The 27,034-nt window shown below is 46.3% G+C and overlaps 1 protein-coding gene across 4 annotated transcripts in view; it reads right to left on the reverse strand.

Annotated features, from left to right (window-relative positions):
* Positions 1-27,034, reverse strand: part of sgms2a (sphingomyelin synthase 2a) — a 100,734-nt gene that overhangs the window by 24,599 nt on the left and 49,101 nt on the right. For all 4 annotated transcript variants that reach the window (XM_070872578.1, XM_070872574.1, XM_070872575.1 and 1 more), the window contains one exon: positions 16,165-16,932. In XM_070872578.1, the coding sequence (XP_070728679.1) occupies positions 16,165-16,607 (443 nt within the window). In that variant the 5' untranslated portion in view covers positions 16,608-16,932. The remainder of the gene's footprint in view (positions 1-16,164; positions 16,933-27,034) is intronic.

A 27,034-nucleotide genomic window follows, 5' to 3' on the forward strand; every position in this document is an offset into this window, starting at 1 on the left:
CGGCGACATCTGTTGCGGGAGCGAGCCTTTGGCCTGGTGGTAGCATTCCTGCCTCGGAGATAAGTGGATCGGTTCGATCCCCACTCCGGACAATCCCGGTGAGCAGAGACCGAAGCTCTGTCTCAGAATTCTAGACTGACATCCAACGAGATACTCGTGTCCAGTGTCCAGTGGGTGGCGGTGAGGATGGTTCCCCCTGCCCCTCCCACTTCAGTGTATGAGTTGTGGGAGCACATTGTAAGGGGATAAAATACAGTCACGAGAGTGGAGACAGAGAGGTGGTCATGAAAGTGGATACTGAAGGTAGTGAACTGATCTGATAAATGGTCTAGATTTTAGGGCTTATCAGTATTAGGAGGTTCTGAGGAATCAGGAGTTCCTCTGTCTTATGGTAGGGATTGTAATATTGACTGAATATGTAAAGCACGCTTATACACTTGCTTACATTGGGTTAAGAAGAGGGAAACAGCAAAGCTTGATAGTTAATGAGCCATCCGTTGTGTTAACCTTAATACAGATTTACATTCTGAATAACATCCACCAAGGGCGGTGGAGAACCAACAGTCTGGAACATAGATTGTAACAGCATCTGAATCTCATGAGAAACTCTTGGGAACAGGATAAGAAAGTAGGTGTTTGGGAACAAGATAGCAAACCCTGGGAAGCAAGGTTACTTCACCGTCATGAGGAACGGAGGCAAAGTTGATACCATTCAATAATACATTCTGGGAGGGTGACGTGATGGGAAATGGACAGGTGAGGTGAACCACTCGCAGCCAGTCTGATGAGAGTCAACAAATCAATGTAACTTCGCTGATAGCAGTAGGCCAATCGGTGGTTTTGTAGGAGGGTCGCACACCTCGAAAAATGTATAACTGTCATTGCAAAGTGTTGTTCTGAACATGCTTTAATAAAAAACAGTTGAACCGAAGCTTTCGTCTGAGTGATTCCGTGGTCATTATACGAGAGGGCGGGTGTCAATTCCTTACATCAGGGAGTCCATCTTGAGGAAGAGAAGTCTTTTTTTACCCCAACAACATAAACCCTTCCCACCGGATAGGACTGCCCGCCCTAGCGGCTGGCCATGGAAGAAGTGGCCTGTCAGACTGTTAATCAAACTACAAATTTCCAAGGGTCTTATCTGTCTTGAATTCTATTTGCTGCCTCTCTGCCAATTGACCCAAAGGTGTCCAGCTCCTTTTGGATTATTGGTCATCTGCAAACTTAGACAATTGGATAGTCTTCTGCTTTCCAATGAGCTTTGAAAGATATTGATGTGGGCTAAGGAATCTCCTCTTCAAACTCCACCAGTATTCGTTGTTGGAAGTTACCGGAGCCCCGTTTATCTTAAACAACTTCAATCTAACTAATATGCCTTTCCTCATGATGCTAAAAGTTTTCCAGTTTGCACTCTTTCCACCCCCCCACCCCTCTAAATCCGGTCTCTCAACTCAGGCATTGCTCCCCCTCATTCAGTAAAAAGATGCAACACATTCCAATGCTTCCCGGTCTTCAGAAAGCACAGGGATTATTTTCAACATTGGCAGGGCCGCAGAATGGACGGTGACGGATTGGCCGCCCGTTATACACCCCGCCCAATTTTCTTTTCTTTTGAAGTCAATGGAACAGACAGTTGGGCAGCAGATGCACTGCAGTCGATTTCCTGACCCAGAAATTGTACATCTCCACTGGTACTGGCAAGCGGCTCATCATAGAAATTTACAGCACGGAAGGAGGCCATTTCGGGCCATCGTCCATGCCAGCCGACCAAGAGCTATCCAGCCTAATCCCACTTCCCAGCTCTTGGCCCGTAGCCCTGTAAGTTACGGCACTTTAAGTACACATCCAAGCACCTTTTAAATGTGGTGAGGGTTCCTGCCTCTACCACCCTTTTAGGCAGTGAATTCCAGACCCCCACAACCCTCCAGGCAAATAAATTTACCCCCATATCCCCTCTAAACCACCTCCAATCACCCTAAATCACCCCCGGCCGTCGACTCCCTCACCAAGGGAAACAGGTCCCACCCATCCATTCTATCCAGGACCCTCATAATCCTCAACCAGGCCTCCCCCCAGCCTCCTCTGCTCCCAAGATCTCTTTACACCCTTCGTACATCCCACATCACAACAGTGACGACACGCCAAGAATACATCATTGGCTGTAAAGCACTTTGAGACGTCCAGTGGTCGTGAAAGGTGCTATATAAATCCAAGTCTTTCTTTCTCTTGCTCCTATTATATTTAAAAGAACACATTTTATGTTTTCGGTGATATTCTACTGAAGCTTCCTCCATAGACCATTCTTTTGCTGCTTCTCTTGGACTCAAAACTTACTTTCCGTGGTCACATCATTTAGTCACACCTTTACTTTCCCCATCAGAAAGTTCATGTCCACATTTCCCATTCAATTTTCCAATATCACCGTTAGTTGATGAAACCAATCGATTCAACCAAAATATCTTTTCAAAACAATTTTAGTCTGCCATTCACCCCCTCAGTATGTGAAATCCGTAAAGGTTTTAAACAAAACAATTCAAAAATAAAATTATACATGTTTCAGAATAACAAGGTGAAATTTAAATCAATTGATATGTTTTTGTGGAGCGGATTTTCTTGACTATTTAATGCCCATTACCCCTAGAGAACACTCATTATTTTTTATTCGTTCATGGGATGTGGGTGTCACTGGCAAGGCCAGCATTTATTGCCCATCCCTCATTGCGCTGGAGAAGGTGCAGGTGAGCCACCTTCTTGAACCGCTGCAGTCCGTGTGCTGTTAGAGAGGGAGAGAGTTGCAGGATTTTGAGCCAGTGACGATGAAGGAATGGCGATAAACTTCCACGTCAGGATGGTGAGTAACTTGGAGGGGAACTTGCAGGTGATGGTGTTCCCATGCGTCTGTTAGCCTAGTCCTTCTAGGTGGGAGAGGTCACAGGTTTGGGAGGTGCTTCCAAAGAAGCCTTGGCAGTGCACAAAGCACAAAGGCCAGGAAGAAGGGGCAGAGACCAGATCCTCAGATTTCGGAAGGGGTGGGGTGGGGGGGGGGGGGGGCCAGAAGGGGGACGCTGGACCTGGGCATAAAGCTAAGATACAAATAGGATGGAACGACGTACTTCGGCCTCCCACCTGATTTTTCTGGGACTTTGCTTGCTGGGTGTTACAGTGCAGCGTCCCCAGTGGATGCCATGATGTCCCCATGATCGATGCAGCCCAGAGGATCTGCCAGAGACATGGAGGCCAGCTAGTGGTGCACTCTTTTTTTTTTTAAATTCACCCCCAACCCCGCCCCAGTAAATTTCTAGCACCTAGTGACTTCTGGTGGCTGATCTCTTCACTACCTCCTGTGAAGCCCGATTCTTTACAATCCTTCAAGAAGGCATTAGATGGATTTTGTGATCGTCACGTTATATAGAAACATAGAAACATAGAAAATAGGTGCAGGAGTAGGCCATTCGGCCCTTCGAGCCTGCACCACCATTCAATGAGTTCATGGCTGAACATGCAACTACAGTACCCCATTCCTGCTTTCTCGCCATACCCCTTGCTCCCCCTAGTAGTAAGGACTTCATCTAACTCCTTTTTGAATATATTTAGTGAATTGGCCGCATTATTCACGAGCCTGCAGCCTCTGGGATTTCGCCGATCATCCACGACACGTTGATAGAGGTGTACCGATGGATGTGGTGTATTTAGATTTCCAAAAGGCATTCGATAAGGTGCCACACAAAAGGTTACTGCAGAAGATAAAGGTACGCGGAGTCAGAGGAAATGTATTAGCATGGATCGAGAATTGGCTGGCTAACAGAAAGCAGAGAGTCGGGTTAAATGGGTCCTTTTCGAGTTGGAAATAGGTGATTAGTGGTGTGCCGCAGGGATCGGTGCTGGGACCACAACTGTTTACAATACACATAGATGACCTGGAAGAGGGGACAGAGTGTAGTGTAACAAAATTTGCAGATGACACAAAGATTAGTGGGAAAGCGGGTTGTGTAGAGGACAGACAGGCTGCAAAGAGATTTAGATAGGTTAAGCGAATGGGCTAAGGTTTGGCAGATGGAATACAATGTCGGAAAATGTGAGGTCATCTACCTTGGAAAAAAAAAACAGTAAAAGGGAATATTATTTGAATGGGGAAAAATTACAACATGCTGCAGTGCAGAGGGACCTGGGGGTCCTTGTGCATGAAACTCTTTTTGGATGCGTCTCACTGTATTGGCCAGGGTGCACTGCAGCATCTATTCACAGGTACGACCCAACTACTGACCAGCACGGGGGCTTTGACCTGCTCCGTTCCAGACTTGGGCCGGTTCACCCCTCTTCATCAGACCTGGTGATCCCAGGTTAACCGAGGACCACCATGTGGATACCGGTCTTAGTGTGGACACCCGATCGGCACAGGCGATAGCAGCCCAGAACTCCTGACCTCGAGCAATCCTGCAGCCTCAGCCTCCCAGCAGCGGGATCACAGGCGCGCGCCACTGCACCCGGCTCCTTGTGCATGAATCTCAAAAAGTTAGTTTGCAGGTGCTGCAGGTAATCAGGAAGGCGAATGGAATGTTGGCCTTCATTGCGAGAGGGATGGAGTACAAAAGCAGGGAGGTCCTTCTGCAACTGTACAGGGTATTGGTAAGGCTGCACCTGGAGTAATGCGTGCAGTTTTGGTCACCTTACTTAAGGAAGGATACACTAGCTTTGGAGGGGGTACAGAGACGATTCACTAGGCTGATTCCGGAGATGAGGGGGTTACTTTATGATGATAGATTGAGTAGACTGGGTCTTTACTCATTGGAGTTCAGAAGGATGAGGGGTGATCTTATAGAAACATTTAAAATAATGAAAGGGATAGACAAGATAGAGGAAGAGAGGTTGTTTCCACTGGTCGGGGAGACTAGAACTAGGGGGCACAGCCTCAAAATACGGGGGAGACAATTTAAAACTGAGTTGAGAAGGAATTTCTTCTCCCAGAAGGTTGTGAATCTGTGGAATTCTCTGCCCTGGGAAGCAGTTGAGGCTAGCTCATTGAATGTATTCAAATCACAGAAGATAGATTTTTAACCAATAAGGGAATTAAGGGTTATGGGGAGCGGGCGGGTAAGTGGAGCCGAGTCCACGGCCAGATCAGCCATGATCTTGTTGAGTGGCGGAGCAGGCTCGAGGGACTAGATGACCTACTCCTGTTCCTAATTCTTATGTTTTGTTCTTATGTTGGAGGGGAAGTTTTGCCAGAGGACTCCTGAATGGGCTACAGGTGCGTTTCTTTCAATGTCACCACACAGTGTCAAGCCGTAGCTCAGTGGGTAGCACACTTGCCTCTGAGTCAGAAGGTTGTGGGTTCAAGTCCCACTCCAGGAACTTAAGCACGTAAATCTAGGCTGACTCAGTGCAGTGCTGAGAGAGCGCTGCACCGTCGGAGGTGCTGTCTTTTGGACGAGACATTAAACCGAGGCCCCGTCTGCTCTCTCAGGTGGATGTAAAAGGTAAAAGATCCCATGGCACTATTTCGAAGAAGAGCAGGGGAATTATCCCTGGTGTCCTGGCCAATATTTATCCTTCAATCAACATAACAAAAACATTATCACATTGCTGTTTGTGGGAGCTTGCTGTGTGCAAATTGGCTGCTGCGTTTCATACATTACAACAGAGGCTACACTTCAAAAGTACTCCATTGGCTATAAAGCACTTTGAGATGTCCGGTAGTTGTGACAGGCGTTATATAAATGCAAGTCTTTCTTTTTTTCTCTCTCCCAGGAGGCTGGGTGGAGGGAGATTGGAATCAGCCAAAGGTAGCAGGGGGAATGTACGTTATGGGCCTGATGGCCGTTTCTCATCCTGGATACGAAAAGGTATATGTTATGTTCAGAATAACTCCACAAGACTGTATACTGTAAGCTCAAACTGTTGTGACCTTGGTCTCTTTAACATAACTCCAGAGTAAGGAAGCAGCAGGGTCGACTGCCTTTTATACCTGCTTGCCGGAGTGTGCAGGCGACCCTTGGATCTCCCACAGATGCGCCCCCTGGTGGCAAGTCTTACACACTAGTAAAGTTTACATACGTAACAGTATGCACACGCTTGCTCTCCAATGATCGTACTCACCAGCAGATGGTTTCAAAGATTCAATGAATTGTTTGGCCAGTTATTGGGGTCGTTGAACACCACTGTTCTCCAAATAATCCCTAAACTACCACAATAGTTTAAACAAGACCATGAAAGCAGTTTACATCAATAGGCATGTCTTTTTTTTGTCCCCTGTGTTCTATGAGCACAACATAATGGTAGACAATCTGTGGCATCACACCACAAAAAGAATATATTAACCATAGAGCAGTTGCAGTGCAGATTCATTAGAATGATCCGGCGCTTAAAGGGTTACTTTTTTTTTTTTTGAGGACACGTTGCATAAACTTGACTTGTATTCCCTTTATAGAATACATGGTATTGGGGGTAATATATTGACGTGGATAGAAAACTGGTTGGCAGACAGGAAACAGAGAGTCGGGATAAACAGGTCCTTTTCAGAATGGCAGGCAGTGACTAATGGGGTGCCGCAGGGCTCAGTGCTGGGACCCCAGCTATTTACAATATACATTAATGATTTAGATGAAGGAATTGAGTGTAATATCTCCAAGTTTGCAGATGACACTAAGCTGGGTGGCGGTGTGAGCTGCGAGGAGGATGCGAAGAGGCTGCAGGGGGACTTGGACAGGTTAGGTGAGTGGGCAAATGCATGGCAGATGCAGTACAATGTGGATAAATGTGAGGTTATCCACTTTGGTGCCAAAAACATGAGGGAAGATTATCATCTGAATGGCGGCAGATTAGGAAAAGGGGTGTCATGGTACATCAGTCATTGAAGATTGGCAGGTGCAGCAGGCAGTGAAGAAGGCAAATGGCATGTTGGCCTTCATAGTGAGAGGATTTGAGTATAGGAGCAGGGAGGTCTTACTGCAGTTGTACAAGGCCTTGGTGAGGCCTCACCTGGAATATTGTGTTCAGCTTTTGGTCTCCTAATCTGAGGAAGGACGTTCTTGCTAGTGAGGGAGTGCAGCAAAGGTACACCAGACTGATGCCTGGGATGGCAGGGCTGACATATGAGGAGAGACTGGATCGACTGGGCCTGTATTCGCTGGAGTTTAGAAGGAAGAGAAGGGATCTCATAGAAACATATAAAATTCTGACGGAACTGAACAGGTTAGATGCAGGAAGAATGTTCCCGATGTTGGGGGAGTCCAGAACCAGGGGTCACATACTAAGGATAAGGGGTAAGCCATTTAGGGCCAAGATAAGGAGAAACTTCTTCACTCAGAGTTGTTAACCTGTGGAATTCTCTTCCGCAGAGAGTTGTTAATGCCAGTTTGTTAGATATATTCAAGAGGGAGTTGGATATTGCCCTTACGGCTAAAGGGATCAAGGGGTATGGAGAGAAAGCAGGAAAGGGGTACTGAGGTGAATGATCAGCCATGATTTTATTGAATGGTGGTGCAGGCTCGACGGGCCAAAAGGCCTGCTCCTGCACCTATTTTCTATGTTTCTAATGTTCTTGTGTTAACATAGAAACAAAGAAATAGGAGCAGGAGTAGGTCTTTTGACCCCTCGAGCCTGCTCCGCCATTCAATAAGATCATGGCTGCTCTGAACATGGGCTCAGTTGCACTTCCCTGCCTGCTCACCATAACCCTTTAGTCCCTTATCGCTCAAAAATCTGTCCATCTCTGCCTTAAATATATTCAATGACCCTAGAAGACTGAGGGCTGATCTAATTGAGGTGTTTAAAATGATAAAGGGATTTGATCGGGTCAGTACAGAGAAAGTACTTCCTCTGGAGAATCCGGAACAAGAGGGCACGTTCTTAACATGAGAGCTAGGCCATTCATGAGTGAAATGAGAAAGCATTTTTTCACGCAAAGGATGATGGAAATCCGGAACTCTCTCCCCAAAAGGTTGTGGATTCTGGGTTAACTGAAATGTTTATGACGGAGATCGATCAATTCTTGCTAGGTTAGGGTATCGAGTGCTATGGAACAAAGGCGGGTAAATTGGAGTTGTGGTACAGATCAGCCGTGATCTTATAAAATGGTGGTTCAGGCTGAAGGGCTTGAATGGCTTAAACCTGTTCCTATAATTATCCAGCAGCTCTTTTCATTTAGGCACTTTACAGCCCTCTGGACTCTACATAGAGTTCAATAATTTCAGACCATAACCTGTGCCCAGATTTGATTTTTTACCTTTTCCTCCTTTTTTACAAAACCCCCCCATCCCTTGTTTCCCTCTTTCCCACGGCAGCTGGTGCTGATTCTGCCATTCCCACCCCATCTAGACTCATCTTTCATTTCCTAACTTGTTCCATTACCAGCTCATTTTTGCCCATCATCCCTTTGGTCTCTCTAATCTCTCCTGCCTTCCACCCTATCACAGACCTTCCCTCCCCTCCCCCTTTCAGTGCCCCTGCCCTTACTGAAGAATGTGCTGCATCTCGAACTTTTCCAGTTGTGTCGAAGGGTCACAGACCCGAAACATTGACTCTGTTTCTCTCCGCAGATGCTGCCTGAACAGCCGAGATATTTTTGTTTTGAATTAAAGCACTTTTCATTTGCTGCCTTTGTAAGTTCAAGCTTGCTGAAAAGTTTCTTAAAATGATTAAGCAGGTTAGGTAATCTCAGGGCTTTAGGACAAGTCAAGAATATAGATACATGCATGAGGCTTAGCTCAGTGGTAGCATTCTTGCCTCGGAGTTAGAAGGGCATGGAACCAGGCTCCAGAGACTTGAGCACCTAATCCAGGTTGCCACTTCAGTGCAGTACTGAGGGAGTATTGAACTATTAGAAGTACCATCCTTTGGATGAGATTTTATGTCCTCTCAGGTGGATGTAAAAGATCCCATCGCACTATTAGAGCAAGGGAGTTCTCACTGTGTCTTGGTCAACACTTATTTCTTTACCATCATCAAAACACAGATTATCTGGCCGGAGAGGAATTTTCCCAGATTTATTTCTACCTAAATTGGCCTGGGTTTTGCCTCTCCCAGATGATCACATGGCTCCGGTTGAGATGGCATGTAGAATGTTTCAGTATAAGGGGTGTCGCAGTTATGTGAGGCGGACTGGTTGGGTTGGGTGTTCTTTGCCTTTCCGCCATTGTTCGTAGGTTTATATGTAACCTTCAGGACTGCTGACCAAGGGCCATGCGGCTCTTTGTCCGCCGGCATGATGGGCCGAAATGGCCTCCTTCTGCGTTGTAAATTTCTATGTTTCTATGTTATCTGATTGCGGTTTGTGGGAGCTTGTTGTGCGCAAATTGGCTGTTCTGTTTTCTACATTGCAACAGTGACTACACTTCAAATGTACTTCATTGGCTGCATAGTGCTTCGGGTCATGAAAGGCGCTATATAAATGCAAGTTCTTCTTTCTGCAAGCTTAGTACTCCTATCCTTTGGCAGCTGACAGTCTGTCAAAAGTTGGTGTAGGATGTGCCAATATTGGCAAGCAGTCCCACGGCCAGTCAGCATTTCAGATATAGTGTCCGCTTGTTTGTATTTTCAGGCAAAAATGTGTGCCGCCCTCTCTTCTCCCCTGCCTGCGATCTGAAGATGCTGCACAGAGGGATCAGAACTCTCCTACACCCAATGGCCAGGAATTCCAAGTTTTGCTAAATCAGGAATTCCTGCCCACACAATCTATAGTATAGCTTCGAACTCCTGGAGCAACAACTTCAGGTGGGGTGGGGGGGGTTAAATAGAATGTGCGGGGCGAGGGGGGCAGATAAGTGCCACTGTGAATTGGGAAGAGATAGATGGTTGAACTGCGGTGGTAAAGAAGCCAACAATTTCTCTGCAAGAAACGAGGGAAAATCCCTCAAATTCTTTTGCCATCATCATCATAGGTAGTTCCTCGAAATCGAGGAAGACTTGCTTCCACTCAAAGTGAGTTCTCAGGTGGCTGTACAGTCCAATACGGGAATTACAGTCTCTGTCACAGGTGGGACAGACAGAGGTTGAAGGAAAGGGTGGGTGGGGAGTCTGGTTTGCCGCACGCTCCTTCCGCTGTCTGTGCTTGATTTCTGCATGCTCTCGGCGACGAGACTCGAGGTGCTCAGCGCCCTCCCCGATGCTCTTCCTCCACTTAGGGCGGTCTTTGGCCAGGGACTCCCAGGTGTTGGTGGGGATGCTGCACTTTATCAAGGAGACTTTGACAGCTCCTTGAAACGTTTCCTCTGCCCACCTCGGGCTCGCCATGTAGGAGTTCCGAGTAGAGCGCTTGCTTTGGGAATCTTGCGTCGGGCAAGTGGACAATGTGGCCCGCCCAACGGAGCTGGTCGAGTGTGGTCAGTGCTTCGATGCTGGGGCATCTTAAGCACTATCCAAATAAAGGATTGTTGGGAAAAATTACGGCTGACATTGCCACACGCCCACTTCAACGCACTCCGTATCATTTCAGGTCAAATGCTTCGGGCTTTTTGAATCATCCAGCCTTTACCAGTTTTTTCTAGCTTGGCAGCCTTTTAGTCCTACCCATCCAAGAGCACTTGACAAGGATGTCCTGGTTTCCCCGTTGCTTGGCGTTCCTGATCAAATTGTTAGCTATGTCGCCTCGAACCAAGACAATTGCAGACACCCAGGCTCACGAACAGTCACCTGGGACAAGTACCGACTGTGCATTCAAACCGTAGCTTCAGAAGGGGAGGGCTGCAGAGAGAGAAAGTTAAAAGGAGAACATTTCACTAAAATAAAAACAAATACTGGATATCTGGCAGAAGTTTCCAGGCAGCGATCAAGTCTCAACAGCCCAGCTAACAAACCACAAGAGGAATGATGCCAATGGTTCGTGCCTCGTCATCCTGACTGTTGGCCAATCAGTTCCTCTTTGCTTGCAGATGTCATCCGCAGATGTGTAGAGTCTGTTGGCTTCTTAACTGCTCCACTGGACGGCATCCAAGAGAATACCTCACACTGATTACAACGCAGGAAATGTCTGAGCTTTGGTCCAAAGCTCTCACTACTGCCTCTTACATCGTGGCACCTTAATGTATTGTAAATACAGAGGTTTTGCCTCTTTTACCCTGTCAATTTTTTTAAAATCTCATAACACTCCAGTGAAGTGCCTTGGGATGTTTCACTATGTTAAAGGCGCTATATAAATACAAGTCGTTGTTGTTGATGGTAAATTATTCCAAACAAGTAAAGAAGTTTTTTTTTTATTTTTCACTATGTCCTCTAGTCCTATATTCAAGTAGAAATTTGGGTTTTTAAATCCCATCTCAGCATTGGTTCAGTGGGCAGTGCTCTTGCCTTGTTGTCAGAAGGTTGTGGGTTCAAGGCCCATTAAATCCAGGCCGACAGTGCGTTGAAGCCGTGAGGGAGTGCTGCACGGTCAGAGGTGCTGTCCTTTGAATGAGATTTTAAACCGAGGCCACGGCCCTATTTGAAGAGGAGCAGAGTTCTCCCGGTGTCCTGGTCAATATTTAACCCTCAACATTTTGAAGGGAGAGCTCCTCAAAATGTTAGTACGTTCTTGGGACTGCGTGCAAATATAACAAATTTGAAAGTGCCAGCTACGCATAAGTGAGCACTAGTAAGGTTGCAACTCATCACCAAAACATTACTTGCTGTGCGCAAATTGGCTGCCATGTTTCCTACTTTACATCAGTGACTACACTTCATAAAGTACTTCACTGGCTGTAAAGGCCTTTGAGACATGAACGGCACTATATAAATGTAAGCTCTTTCTTTCCCAGTTTCTCTTTGGGGGGGGGGGGGGGGAGAGGGGAAAAGAGTTACTGACATTTTTTATATACTCCTGAGCGCCCCGGGGGTGGGGGGGGGAGGGGGGCGGCGGGAGGAGAGTGTTTATGCAGCATGTTTCATGACCTCAGGATGCCCCAAAGTGCTTTACAGCAAATAAAGTATGTTGGAAGTGTAGTCATGGTTTTAATGTAGGAAAACATAGCAGCCAATTTACAGAGCAACGGCCCTTAAACAGCAACAAAATAAATGATGTTTTATTAATAGATACAGGAATAGTGCGAGTACAAGAAAAACAGAAAGCCAGACAGAAAGTGACTTTCGAAAGCCCAGTTTAATGACGTGTACCATTTAAGATTTCATACCTAAATTAAGGCCTATTCCCTTAACCATCTCATTTCTCGACTGTAGATCTTGAACTTCTCACGCTGTCCTCATAATTCATGTTATTTATACTTGCTCTTTTATCCATACTTGTATCGGATCAACTTTGACAGGACTGTGTTTGCAGTGCTTCACCTATTCATTCCAACCCCCATGTGTGGGTCTTTTTCTTACAATAACTGGGATGAGACAGTACAGTTGTTGGACCAGACGTGCTGGTCTGAAGGGCACCAGTACCTGCATGAACTTTACACACCTGGCACCACACCGCCATATTCGGTTTGTTTTGGCAACTAGCATCTCACATTGTGAAGGAGTTCAACAGAATTGGCCACATCATCCCAAAACTGTCATCTAATAGGCTGACATGGGTCATGGGAGTCCTCCTCATAGAATCACAGAAATTTACAGCACGGAAGGAGGCCATGTCGACCCAGTGTGTCCGCGCCGGCCGACCAAGAGCTATCCAGCCTAATCCCACTTTCCAGCTCTTGGTCCATAGCCCTGTAGGTTACGGCACTTTAGGTGCACATCCAAGTATTTTTTTTAAAATGTGGTGAGGGTTTCTGCCTCTACCACCATTTCAGGCAGTGAGTTCCAGACTCCCATCACTCACTGGGTAAAGAAATTTCCCCCCATATCTCCTCTTTTCCTCCCCCCAATTACTTTAAATCTATGCCCCCGGTTGTTGACCCCTCTGCCAAGGGAAACAGGTCTTTCCTGTCCACTCTATCTGATATACAGTATACACTATACAGCACACGAGGCCCATACTTGAGAGAAGGTCACTCTGTGACCAGTTACCTTTATTACCAAGACCTCAAGTGATGAAGGTGGGTGGAGCTTCCCCTTTTATACCTGAAAGTCCAGGTTAGGAGTGTCTCCCACATGTTCACCCCCTTGTGGTCAATGTTCTCAAGGTGTACAACTTAGGTCAACTTATACATGTGTTACAATGATAGTTGAATACATGACACTATCCAGGCCCCCTCAATTTTATACACCTCAATCAAGTCTCCCCTCAGCCTCCTCTGTTCCAAAGAACACAGACCCAAAATCTCCAATCTTTCCTCATAGGCAAAATTCTCCAATCCAGGAATCATTTTTGTAAATCTCCTCTAGACCCTTTCCAGTGCAATCACATCTTTCCTGTAATGTGGTGACCAGAACTGCACGTAATACTCCTGGAAGAGAAGAGAAGTGCCTGGCTGAACTTGTTCACACATTGTACAACTTCTCTTTTAACTCCATTCACTTCCTCCAAATTAAAAGGTGTTGCTATGGGAAACCACATGGGTCCTATCTATACCTGCCTTTTCATAGGATATAGAAACATAGAAAATAGGAGCAGTAGCAGGCCATCCGGCCCTTCGAGTCTGCACCGCCATTCAATATGATCATGGCTGATCCTCTATCTCAGCACCATATTTCCGCTTTTCCCCATACCCCTTGATGCCTTTTGTGTCTAGAAATCTATCTATCCCCCTCTTAAATATATTCAGTGACTTGGCCTCCACAGCCTTCTATGGTAGAGAATTCCACAGGTTCACCACCCTCGGAGTGAAAACATTTCTCCTCATCTCGGTCCTAAATTTCCTACCCCGTATCCTGAGACTGTGACCCCTTGTTCTAGACTTCCCAGCCAGGGGAAACATCCTCCCCGCATCCAGTCTATCCAACCCAGTCAGAATTTTATACGTTTCATTGAAATCCCCTCTCATTCTTCTAAATTGTAGTGAATACAGGCTTAGTCGACCCAATCTCTCCTCATACGACGGGTCCCCTCCCTCACCTCTTTTTCCGGTACAGTGGTGACTATCGGTGCAGTTTCTTGCTCACGTCTGAACTTGAAAACTTCACTCACTTCGCACCCTTCCCTCACCTTCACATGGTCCATCTCCGTCTCCGGGGATAGGCTTTTGATTAGTATCCACTATAAGCCCACTGACTCCTACCTGGACTACACTTCCTCCCACCCCGCATCCTGTAAGGGCTCCATTCCATTCTCCCAGTTTCTCCGTCTCTGTTGCATCTGCTCTGACGACGCCACCTTTCACACTAGTGCCTCTGACATGTCTTCCTTTTTTCTCAACAGAGGATTCCCCTCCGCTGTGGTTAACATGGTCCTCGACCGTGTCCATTCTATTTCCCGCACCTCTGCTCTCACCCCTTCCCCTCCCTCTCAGAACCATGACGGGGTTCCCCTTGTCTTCACCTTTCACCCCACCAGCCTCCACATTCAACGGATCATCCTTCGCCATTTCTTCCACCTCCAGCGTGATCCCACCACCAATCACATCTTCCCCTCCCCTCTCAGCATTCTGAAGGGATCGCTCCCTCCGCGATACCCTGGTCCATTCCGCAGTCACCCCCAGCACCAACTCCCCTTCCCACGGTACCTTCCCGTGCAAGCGCAGGAGATGCAACACCTGCCCTTTTACCTCCTCCCTTCCCACTGTCCAGGGCCCCAACTACTCCTTCCAAGTGAAACAGCGATTTACTTGTACTTCTTTCAATTTAGTGTACAGTATTCGCTGCTCACGATGTGGTCTCCTCTACATTGGGGAGGCCAAGTGTAGATTGGGTGACAGCTTTGCGGAGCACCTCCGTTCAGCAAGTGTGACCCTGAGCTTCCGGTCGCCTGTCACTTTAATTCTCCATTCCCACTCCGACCTCTCTGTCCTCGGTCTCCTACACCGTTCCAACGAAGCTCAATGCAAGCCCCAGGAACAGCATCTCATCTTTTGTTTAGGCACTTCTGGACTCAACATCGAATGGACCACTTTTGCCAACAGCATCAAAAACTCAAGTTAGCTCATCATCATCATAGGCAGTCCCTCAGAATCGAGGAAGACTTGCTTCCACTCTTAAAATGAGTCCTTAGGTGGCTGAATAGTCCAATACGAGAGCGACAATCCCTGTCACATGTGGGACAGATAGTCGTTGAGGGTAAGGGAGGGCGAGACTAGTTTGCCGCACATTCTTTCCGCTGCCTGCGCTTGATTTCTGCATGCTCTCGGCGATGAGACTCGAGGTGCTCAGCTCCCTCCCGATGCACTTCCTCCACTTAGGGCGGTCTTTGGCCAGGGACTCCCAGGTGTCAGTGGGGATGTTGCACTTTATCAGGGAGGCTTTGAGGGTGTCCTCGTAATGTTTCCCCTGCCCACCTTTGGCTCATTTGCCATGAAGGAGTTCCGAATAGATCGCTTGCTTTGGGAGTCTCGTGTCAGGCATGCGAACAATGTGGCTTGCCCAGCGGAGCTGATCAAGTGTGGTCAGTGTTCAATGCTGGGGATGTTGGTCTGTTCGCGGACGCTAATGTTGGTGCGTCTGTCCTCCCAGGGGATTTGTAGGATCTTGCGGAGACATCATTGGTGGTATTTCTCCAGCGACTTGGTGTCTACTCTACATTGTCCATGTGTCTGCCGCCCTCCTGTATGGCTCAGAGACATGGACCAGGTACAGTAGACACCTCAAGTTAGCTACAGCACAGCTAGATGCAAAATTAAACTTTCTGCTCTGATGTACCTTCGGGTCGATTCCAGAGGCAAGCCGCTGGTCATACTCGTGCTCCTTTTTTCCAGTTTACACGCCAGACATCTGAGGCCTCAAAGTGAGATTCCTCAAATTTTTATCTTGGGCGTCTGTGTCAGCTAAAAAATGCATTAGATATCGCAAACACATTGCGCGGAATACCATAACTGTCAGCAAAGATGAGACACTTTTATTCACACAGTCTGGCCTAAATTTAAACTTGATGAAAGGCCAGTTACTAACCAATGCACCCATCACCCTCTAACCCCATCCATTTCCAATCAAATAATCACACTAAGCATTTAAATAGCGTAAATGAGAACTAACTTTCCAGACATTGCCATGAAACAGCTCTAGCTGGCCCTATATCAAAGAACTCTTTCGAACAACATATTTGGTTTCTATACTTGATGGGTCTCAGACTGCGGAAGTGCAAGCAGTTGGACACCTTCATGACTTCTGAAGACGACGCCAACCAGACGATGAAGTACATGCCAATGAGTCACTCACCGGTATCGAAGAAGCAGCCATTGAATTGTCCAGAGGCCAACAAGGATCAAACCATTGACTTCTGAAATTTTGAAAGCCCACTCAATACGGTCCACATAGTCGAAGAAGGTATCGGGCAGTGGAGGGTTCGTTTCTTTGGGAGGGACTCTTTCATGTACAACAGTGATCATAACACTAGTCATAATTAAGTTGAATAGTGCATAAACAAAGGCAATACCAGTCTTCCACCACTCCAGTGGAAATTTACAGCTCGCGTCCGGTAAGGAGATTTGAATATAGTCCTTTGGATTCTTTTGACCTTTTCTGATGCCATTTGGTAAACTACTAGATTCGGTGCCCTCGTTGATGACAGGGAGTAAGGTGGATCTGGCATGTCCACTGGAAGGCATACTCTGCTGACTGCTTGCGTGCTCTTCAAACTGTAATGTTTCAATTATTTCCATCAACAGCCGAACTTTGGCAGTCCAGTAAAAATGGAAGCCACGGAAAGTTACCCTCGCAATTGTTGCAAGCTCTTCAGTTTATTTTTGTTTAAAATGAAGAAAGGGAGAGAGAGAGAGAGATCAGCACAACATCGTAGTGCAGGCACAATTATTTACAGTTGACCAGTCCGTTGATGGGAGAGGATTGCGATGGAGTGCAGGAGTCAGTGTAATCCCCAAAATGGCCAACTGTTCACAAGCAGGATGAGTTCTCGAGTAGAGATTGTCGTTGGCGTATCCAAAGCGAAGCAACACCAGCCTCATTCCACCACCGTTAAAAGCTCACCTGTGGAAAGAAAGCCAGAAATAAGCATCCGTGTTTGAAACAGGATTGGAAAATATCACAGATGTACAGGTGAAAGCACAGGTAAAAACACCACATATATTCTCCCCTCCGCACTGGACACTGACTGATACTTGTAATGTATTTGCTTCATGGGGTCTTTGCTTAAGAATTCATAGCAACACATTGCTATTAAGAACTAGTGGGTTTATTAGCGAAGGTTTAACAATCACACGACATTACCAGTTCATCCACCAGGCTCACATCATGGAGCCCCTAAACACAACTGGCTGGGGTTTTATTGAGTCTTATGATCATCACATGACTGGCTAAGCCCCTAACAATTCAACAGTTCTGCAAACCCATGAGCCTACTCACCAGATACATACATTACAATACTGGAGTGCGGTTTCACGGATGGTGATCACCCTCCAGTAGTTGTCCAATTGAATGTTCTTCTTGTACAAGGCTGGGCAGTGCCCATCGACAGATTGTTGCATTGCGAAGGGGCATCACAACTGATAGCGATCCCCTCCTCCTCCAACACTAAAATTGGCTGTGTGGTTTATAATGGAGGAAAGTCATGGACTGCAGGAGGATATCAATCTACTGATCAGGTGGGCAGAGCAGTGGCAAATGGAATTTATTTCAGAGAAGTGTGAGGTAACGCACTTGGGGAGGGCCAATAAGGAAAGGGTATACACATTAAATGGTCGACCACTTCGAAGTGTAGATGAACAAAGGGACCTTGGAGTGCTTGTCCACGGATCCCTGAAAGTAGCAGGCCAGGTGGATAAGGTGGTTAAGAAGGCATACGGAATGCTTGCCTTTATTGGCCGAGGCATAGAATACAAGAGCAGGGAGGTTATGCTTAAATTGTATAATACTCTGGTTAGGCCACAGCTGGAATACTGCGTGCAGTTTTGGTCACTGTATTATAGGAAGGACGTGATTGCACTGGAGAGGCTGCAGAGGAGATTTACGAGAATGCTGCCTGGAATGGAGAATCTTAGCTATGAGGACAGATTGGATAGGCTGAGTTTTTTCTCCTTGGAACAGAGGAGGCTGAACGGAGACCTCATTGAGGTGTATAAAATTTTGAGGGGCCTGGATGGAGGGGTCAATTCCAAGGGGGCATAGGTTTAAGATGGTTGGTGGCAGGTTTAGAGGGGATTTGAGGGGAAGCAGAGGGTTGTGGGGGGTCTGGAACTCGCTGCCTGGAAGAATGGTGGAGACAGAAACCCTCACCACATTTAAAAGGTGCTTGGTTGTGCACTTGAAGTGCCGTGACCTGCAGGGTTTATGGACCTAGAGCTGGTAAGTGGGATTAGACTGGATAACCTCTTGTTGGCTGGCGCAGACAAGATGGTGAGTACATCATGAAATCTAATACGGCCAGAGTGATCTGGACTAGTTTCGATCACCTGGATGGGTCCAAGAGGAATTTTCCCAGATTTCTTCCCCCAATTGGCCTGGGTTTTTAATCTGGTTTTTGCCTCTCCCAGGAGATCGGATGGGGTGGAGTGTAAAATGTTGTGATACATGGAGTATTGCAGTTGTGTGGGGCGGACTGGTTGGGCTGCATGCTCTTTACCTTTCCGCCATTGTTCATAGGTCTATATGTAACCTTTAGGGCTGCTGACCGAGTGCTGTGCGGCTCTGTGTCGGTCGGCCGGCGCGGACACGATGGGCCGAAATGGCATCCTTCCGTACTGTAAATTTCTATGTTTCTAACACTTCAACAACAGCCACCAGATAGTGATCGCACGCAAGAATCCTAGCTGACCTTTCCCTTCCCAAATCTAGAGCCATTGGGGCCCACCCCACTTTCATTGCCCTGGGGATGAACTAACTTGGCAGTGTGCAGGAATTCAACTTTTCCTGATCTATTTGGCTCAGCCTCACGTTCAACAATACGTTGACTAACTTCACCCTCGTGGGAAGTTCTGTAGATTTGTTCTCAACTATAGTTATACAATTAGCTAGCCAGAAAGTTCATCAAAAAGTATTAGCAGTCAAATAATCAGCAGAATCTCAGCATATAAATGGACAAAAGTACATCAAATGTGTTTGCAATTTGTGCATCAAAGCTTTTACCCTCAATCTAAATCAAAATGTGATTTCTTTAGTATGTAAAACTAGGTTAGCTATTGATTACTATGAGGGTTAAAGAGGTACAGCAGCATGATGCTCTGCTTGCTGTCAGCTTGGCTGAGTGGATAGCACTCTCATGAGTCAGAAAGTTGTAGTTTCAAGCCCCACCCGAGGACTGGAGCACATAATCTAGACCGACACTTCAGTAAGGTACTATTGCAATGCTGCAGTGTTGGAGCTGCAGTCTTTCCGAGGAACAAAACATTGAACAGAGATCCCATTTGCCCTCTCAGATGCAAAAGATCCCACAGCACTATTCAAGGAGCAGGGGAGTTCTCCTGATGTCTTGGCCAACATTTCTCTCTCAACCAATAATAGCACAACTGATGGGTTATCTCATTGCTGTTTATGGAAGCTTGCAGTGTGCCTCATCATCATCATCATCGGCAGTCCCTCAAACGAGGATGACTTGCTTCCACACCAAAAGGGTTGGGTTGAGTTCATGGATGCTTCAATCAAGGACCCGATGTTCCAGCCCTGAACTCCTCCAATTGAGGGGGTGGAAGATGCCTGTGCGTGGATTTTTTTAACTATGTGATAAGTGACTGCACTTCAAAAGTAATTCATTTGATTTAGGATGTCTTGAGGTTGTGAAAAATGCTAGTTGAATGCATTTCTTTCTTCTCATATTTTTGGATCATTTCGGGTTGACCATTCTAATTTTCCCTTTAAAACATCTAGCAGCCGAAGGAAGGAACCACTTCATCTGTTTTTTGGGGGGTGTTGGTTAAATGCTGGCCAACACCCCTGGTGAATTCCCCTGTTCTTCTACAAATAGTGCCAAGGGACCTTTTATTTCCACACGAGACAGAGTCTCAGTCAAGAGTCTCGTCAGAAAGACAGTACCTCTAACAACCCGGCTCTCCCTTTAGTGCTGCACTGGAGGGTCAGCCTAGATTATATGCTCAAGTGCTAGTCAGGCTTGAACCCACAACTTTGTGATTCAAAGATATTTTTGTTTGTGGGACCAGGCACAAATTGGCTGCCGTGTTTCCTACATTACAACACTAACTACACTTCAAAAGTACTTCATTGGCTGTAAAGCGCTTTGAAAAATTGAGGGGGTGAAAGAGGCTATATAAATGCAAGTTCTTTCTTCCTCCTGTCTATAGAAGTCTTCGAGTATAGTTCAGAGAGTGGTCCAATAATTTTGATGGATTGAAGTTCTGCAAACTATAAACTAACCGTTAACTTAGTAACATAGGTTAGAAGAGGTACAAGTATAGTATAACAGTGCAGGTGCCCACATGAAGAACCAGGAATAAAGATAACTACACGCACAACTTGATGTGCACTGGATGTGGTTTCAAGAGCGACTGTTGGGATATAGCTGTTAAATTGCCTCTTGATCAAACTGCTCATATGTCTAAATATATATCATGGATGAAAAAGATAACAAGAACTGTAGAATTATTACCAGTTACATTCCTATCAACAGCAATGGGATCATTTTTGCCAAGGATGTACTGAAACCTCGTTAAAAAACCTTTCCGGTTTTACGTTAAGCTGAGCACAGTTAATGATGTTCGATGGAAGCAAGTGGAATTCAGAAATCAGATTACTGCTCTGGTTCATATGTTGACAGAATGCATTACCTTTGACTGTAGGAGCAATGAAGCAAAGCATTGTTGGTAATGCATCAAATTGTACTCCGTTCAGTCCTGGATATTTCTCGGTCAGAGGGAAGTTAAATGAAGAGAAAGACTTGGATTTATATAGCGCCTTTCATGACCACCGGATGTCTCGAAGCGCTTTACAGTCAATGAAGTACTTTTGGAGTGCAGTCACTGATGTTATGTGGGAAACGGAGCAGCAAATTTGCGCACAGCAAGCTCCCACAAACAGCAATGTGATAACGACCAGATAATCTGTTTTAGTGATGTTGATTGAGGGATAAATATTGGCCAAGACACCGAGGAAAACCCCCCTGCTCTTCTTCGAAATAGTGCCACGGGATCTTTTATTCCACCTGAGGGAGCAGACGGGACCTCGGTTTAACGTTTCATCCAAAAGATGGCACCTCCGACAGTGTGGCACTCCCTTAGCACTGCACTGAAATGTCAGCCTAGACTTATGGGTGCGGGGGCCCTGACTTGCAAGGACCATCAGCAGGTCGAGGCCTTCAAAGGAGCAGCGTGTGGCCCTACCTGGCACACCACTTCAAGGTACAGCGCGTGCTGGAGAGCGACGACTGTGAAGAGAGCGACTGGATTGGACGTCACCAATGTCCAGATCGCTGATTGGATCGTGAGCAGGTACAGCAGGAGCGGCGAGGTCGGGGCGCAGGAGTGGCGAGTGATCGTAGAGCGACGTGATCGGGGCTCAGGAGAGGCGTGAGTTCGTGGCCCAGGGGCAGCACGGGCCCAGCCCACACTGCGATATGTGAGCGCACTAGGTCCGTGCAGCAGAGCTGGTCTCCAGTCGTCTTGGGTAACCCTTGCCACTGGACCAAGACGGCCACCACTTGTTAAAAAAATCCAAGCACAGGCATCTTCCACCCTTCAGGATGTAGTTCGGGACCTGGAATATTAGGGCCCCTATTTTTGCCACAATTGTGCACCGTTTTATGGCGTCCAAACGATTTTTGGTGTGAAATACTTCCTTTCGCCAATGTTTGGACACTGGCGCCGACACTGTGCGAATGTTTTTTTTTAAAAACCAAGGCATTTTTTGGCATCGACCAGAATCAAAACAGGATCGGGCGCCGTTTTTGTGCACTTTAATCTATTTGTTTCAGTGTGGCACACACTGGCCAAAAAGCACCGCAAAAAAAACCATCTACGACTTTAAGGAATTGGCGCGGCACACAAGAGGACAGGAGCGAGGCAATAAGAATACAAAATAAAATACTTTCCCCCCACCCCCGCCATAGGGAAATCTTTTTAGAGCAAAGGAAGAAGATTTCTCAGCCGAAAGGACTGCTCACCCTGCTGCAATCCCGGGCCATGGGACTTTCTCCCCCCACCCCCCCTCCCCACCCGCCACTGGACCCACTGCAATCACAGGCCGAATGGCCCTCCCTCTCAGTCAGTCCCGCTCCCCGAGAGTTGAAGTTGGGAGCGGGAGGGCCGTTCGGCCTGGGATTACAGTAGGTCCAGCAAGGGGGGGGGGGGGGGGGTGGGGGCGGAGGAGGAGGGGAAAGGAGCAGTGGCCATGGATTCAGCAAGGGCAGGAGGGGTGGGGGGGGGGGGGAAAAGAGAGAGAGAGAGGTCCTTTGTGACCCTTTCAGCAATAGTGCGGTAGCAGTCCTTTCGGGGGAGCGGGCTTCAGCAACGCTAGTTGCCCTGGCAACTTCAGCTTTTCACGCATGCCCGGGAGAGTTTTTAAACACAGACTTGAAGCTCCACCCCCTCAGACTAACTGCGGAGAGCGATGTACCAAATTCAAATATTCTTTGGTGAAAGTCCCGATTTTTTTTCCTGGCGTGAACATACACAAAGAAATCGTGTGTTAACATGCGTGGGCGCCAAAAATCCAGCAAGTGGAAAATAGGGAAACACCCTGTGAACCCATCTCTTTTTGGTGTGGAAGCAAGTCATCCTCGACACGAGGGACGACCGATGATGATGTGCTTAAGTTCCTGGAGTAGGACTTGAACCCACAACCTTCTGACTCAGAGGCCTTTAAGTGTTTACTTAGTTTGTGCTGGTTGCCAAGCACTGCTTTATGGTTAAACAAAAAAAATGTCGGTTATGGATGATGACTCAAGGGCTAATGAGGCTTACACAAAACCTTCAGATCAAATCTCAATCCCAATCCATTATTCAGATTGTGCCATTTGTGCCGACCACTGTGATTGACTGCTCCCCCCATACTCCCAGAGATGACAAAAAATCTCACGCTTAAAACGCCTAAAAATCAATTATTAAAGATGTAATAGCAGTGAGGATCGGTCCAAGTCAGCATGGATTTATGAAAGGGAAATCATGCTTGACAAATCTTCACAAATTTTTTGAGGATGTAACGAGTAGAGTGGACAAGGGGGAGCCAGTGGATGAGGTGTATTTAGACTTTCAAAAGGCTTTTGACAATGTCCCACACAAGAGATTAGTGTGCAAAATTAAAGCACATGGTATTGGGGCGAATGTATCGATGTGAATAGAGAACTGGTTGGCAGACAGGAAGCAAAGAGTAGGAATAAACAGGTCCTTTTCAATATGGCAGGCAGTGACTAGCAAGGTTCAGTGTTGGGACCGCAGCTATTTACAATATACATTAATGATTTAGATGCAGGAATTGAATGTAATATCTCCAAGTTTGCAGATGACACTAAGCTGGGTGGCAGTGTGAGCTGTGAGGAGGATGCTAAGAGACTGCAGGAGGACTTGGACAGGTTAGGTGAGTGGGCAAATGCATGGCAGATGCAGTATAAATGTAAATAAATGTGAGGTTATCCACTTTGGTGGCAAAAACAGGAAGGCAGATTATCTGAAGGGTGACAGATTAGGAAAAGGGGAGGTGCAACAAGACCTGGGTGTCATGGTACATCAGTCATTGAAAGTTGGCACGAGGGTACAGCAGATGGTGAAGGCAGCAAATGGTATGTTGGCCTTCATAGCGAGAGGATTTGAGTATAGCAGCAGTTGTACAGGGTCTTGGTGAGGCCACACCTTGAATATTGTGTACAATTTTGGTCTCCTAATCTGAGGAAGGACATTTTTGCTATTGAGGGAGTGCAGCGAAGGCTCACCAGACTGATTCCCAGGATGGCAGGACTGACATATGAAGAAAGACTGGATCAACTAGGCTTATAGTCACTGGAATTTAGAAGAATGAGAGGGGATCTCATAGAAACATCTGATAGGATTGGACAGGTTAGGTGCTGGAAGAATGTTTCCGATGTTGGGGAAGTCCAGAACCAGGGGTCACAGTCTAAGGATAAGGGGTAAGCCATTTAGGACCGAGATGAGAAACTTCTTCACTCAGAGAATTGTAAACCTGTGGAATTCTCTTCCACAGAAAGTTGTTGAGGCCAGTTCGTTAGATATATTCAAAAGGGAGTTAGATGTGGCCCTTATGGCTAAAGGGATCAAGGGTATGGAGAGAAAGCAGAAATGGAGTACTAAAGTTGCATGATCAGCCATGATCATATTGAATGGTGGTGCAGGCTCAAAGGGCCGAATGGCCTACTCCTGCACCTATTTTCCATGTACAAAAATAAGCTGCTCTGCCAGAGGGAACAATGATCTAGGTCATAGGTGCAAGCCAACCCTCTAAACAACAAGTCGAATTTAACCTTCACGAAACGCAAAGTTCACGAGCAAAGCCAAAATACATATCCTCTAATTCTGGTAGAGTATGAACTTTGCAAAGTAACTGCTTTAGGGTTTGATTTTAAAATATACCCAGGTCTCAATAACATTAAACAGAACGATCAGTAGTTCTGGGATAAAAATGCATTTAAAAACGTCAGAATATCTAAGTTTCAAAAGTGTTTTTCAACGTGAAACTGACTTGATGCCAACCTCTGCAAAATGTACTCGGTTCTCATTAACAGTCCTCCTCTCCTGCTGGCACTATCTGTTCCAGCTCCTTAATAGTTAGCTTGTTAAGCCATTTAGTAGCCACACCTTCTCGCAAGATGAACAAACTGAAGGCGATTTAAACTCTGATGTAATTTACTTTTATTAACTCCAGATGCCAATGCAAGAGTGCCAAGTTAGCTAAAGGTTAGTGAAACCCTAGAGTCAAGCCACGATCCCACTTATCTCTGCTTTTCTTGCAAGTTAAATAGCTGATAATGGGAACTCCTTTAAACAAGAGAAAACAACACACCACATTTATATATTATATATATCTCCCAAAGTTGCTGTTAAAAGGGAACTCCAGCCTAAATGGAAATAGAATACTTCAGAAAAATCTATGGTTTGCTTAGGATTTCAAAAATGTGTCACCATTTCTAGGTGAAAGTTGATACGAGATGAGCTTTGTTTTGTGGTTAGTTCTGCACATACTGCCAGCCCGTGAAGTGTCTCGTTCAGTCATGACCATTGATGAGCAGGGCCAGCTGGCTATTCGACCTTGGAAAGCCTCCCCCCCCACCCCCCATCTTTACCAGACATCCATCCATGCAAGGCAGATTTCTGGTGGGAATCACTGGATAACGATCAGGAGCAAGATCCCTGGCTGATTTTCTCCTCACTAATCCACAGTCTGTTCCCCAGAGTTAAGAGTTTCTAAGTTGTAAGGGAGTAGTTATTACAACCCCATGATGATTAAGGCACATTCCTTCTATAGTGTTTATAACAGTACTGCCAGCAGTCAGAAAGAAATGCAGTCATTTACTGAACCAGAAAATTATCCATGACTACAAGGAAATAAATATTCCAAGTTGCACCATTACTCTCCAATGCTTATTTCCTCCTGATCTGCCGGTCTCTCCCTGCTCGTAAACGCGGTGACTCATGCAGCTCACAGCTGCTGGAAACCTTTTGCTATCGCGCCAACTTGACCATTCTTCATGTGTGAGTCAAGCTAGATGGGGAGTGTTAACAAAATATTGGAAGGGGTGGGGGATGTGGGGCAGGGTGGGGCGCATCAAAGTTCAGGATGACCCTTCCCTCACCAGGCTGTCTGTGCATACACGCCACAGGAGTCACTCACTTATTTTGTCCGCTTCCCCTATTGCACAGGGCCACTCCCTGGATGTTACAAATTAAAGCAACATTGTCTTCTGCCAAAAGCATTGATCTTCAAGGCACAAGCATAAAGGGGAAGCAATGAGAATATTTCCCTCGCAATGAAATCCAGACTGCGAACACTCCTAATGAGATTATTTTTTTAAACTTTTACTGTTAATATACACACACACGGTAAATATTTCTAGTGTCATAATGGGGCCAAAATTATTCACAGATACTCTTTAAATAAAAATTGAATAAAAATCATTTGCTTCACTCGGATCGGACTGTACAGCCACCCAGTTATCTCATTGCTGAATCAGAAGAACGTGTTTAGAACAGGGTACTGCATTATGATCTTATGCCATGTAGACTGTTCCACACAATGGCCCCAAGTTTCCACACGTGGCAAAACAGGTGCCCCTCCGAGCTGGGCGCCCGTTTTTTGCGCCGAAAACGGCGCCCGAAAAAAAACGCGCTATTCTCGAGCGCCTTGCAGCTCGATGTCTGCTTGGCGCGGCGCCCAGGGGGCGGAGCCTACCACTCGCGCCGATTTTGTAAGGAGGAGGGGGCGGGTACAATTTAAATGAGTTTTTTTCGTGCCGGCAACCCTGCGCGTGCGCGTTGGAGCGTTCGCGCACGCGCAGTGTGAAGGAAACATTGGCACTCGGCCATTTTAAAAAGTGCTGCAGAAAAAGTGAAAATTTGTTTATTGAACCCTTGCAAAGGCTTGTATTTTAATTTTCTTGATATTTCTGTGTGAGGGTGAGGGAGTGCATTCTGTAATTAAAGATAGACTGTGATAAACGGGACACATGCACTTGTTTGAGACTATTCAAATTCTTTGTAGCTGTTCAATTTTTAAAATGTTTTAATAAAAGCACATTGCCCTTCTATGATCAGCACTGAGGCTTCTTGCAGCTTTCTCCCCCTGCCGTCCGTCGGGCCTGATGGCAAACGGCTGCCTGAAGCAATGAGGCTTCCTGCAGCCTTCCCCCCCCCCACCTCGTTCTGGACGCCCAATTTGTAACCTGCGCCTGATTTTTTAATGTGTAGACAAGGTTTTTTCAAGCCTACAAAAATCTTCACTTGCTCCATTCTAAGTTAGTTTGGAGTACGTTTTCACTGTGGAAACTTTCAAATCAGGAGTCAGTGGCCGGACACGCCCCCTTTTGAAAAAAAAATTCTGTTCAAAAGTGAAACTGTTCTACCTGACTAGAACTGCAGAAAACTTAAATGTGGAGAATTCCAATTTCTAAGATACTCCGTTCTCCACCAGTTGCTCCTAAAAAAATCAGGAGCAAATCATGTGGAAACTTGGGGCCAATGTG

Source organism: Pristiophorus japonicus, chromosome 2, assembly GCF_044704955.1.
Source record: "Pristiophorus japonicus isolate sPriJap1 chromosome 2, sPriJap1.hap1, whole genome shotgun sequence".
Classification (NCBI taxonomy): Eukaryota; Metazoa; Chordata; class Chondrichthyes; family Pristiophoridae; genus Pristiophorus; species Pristiophorus japonicus.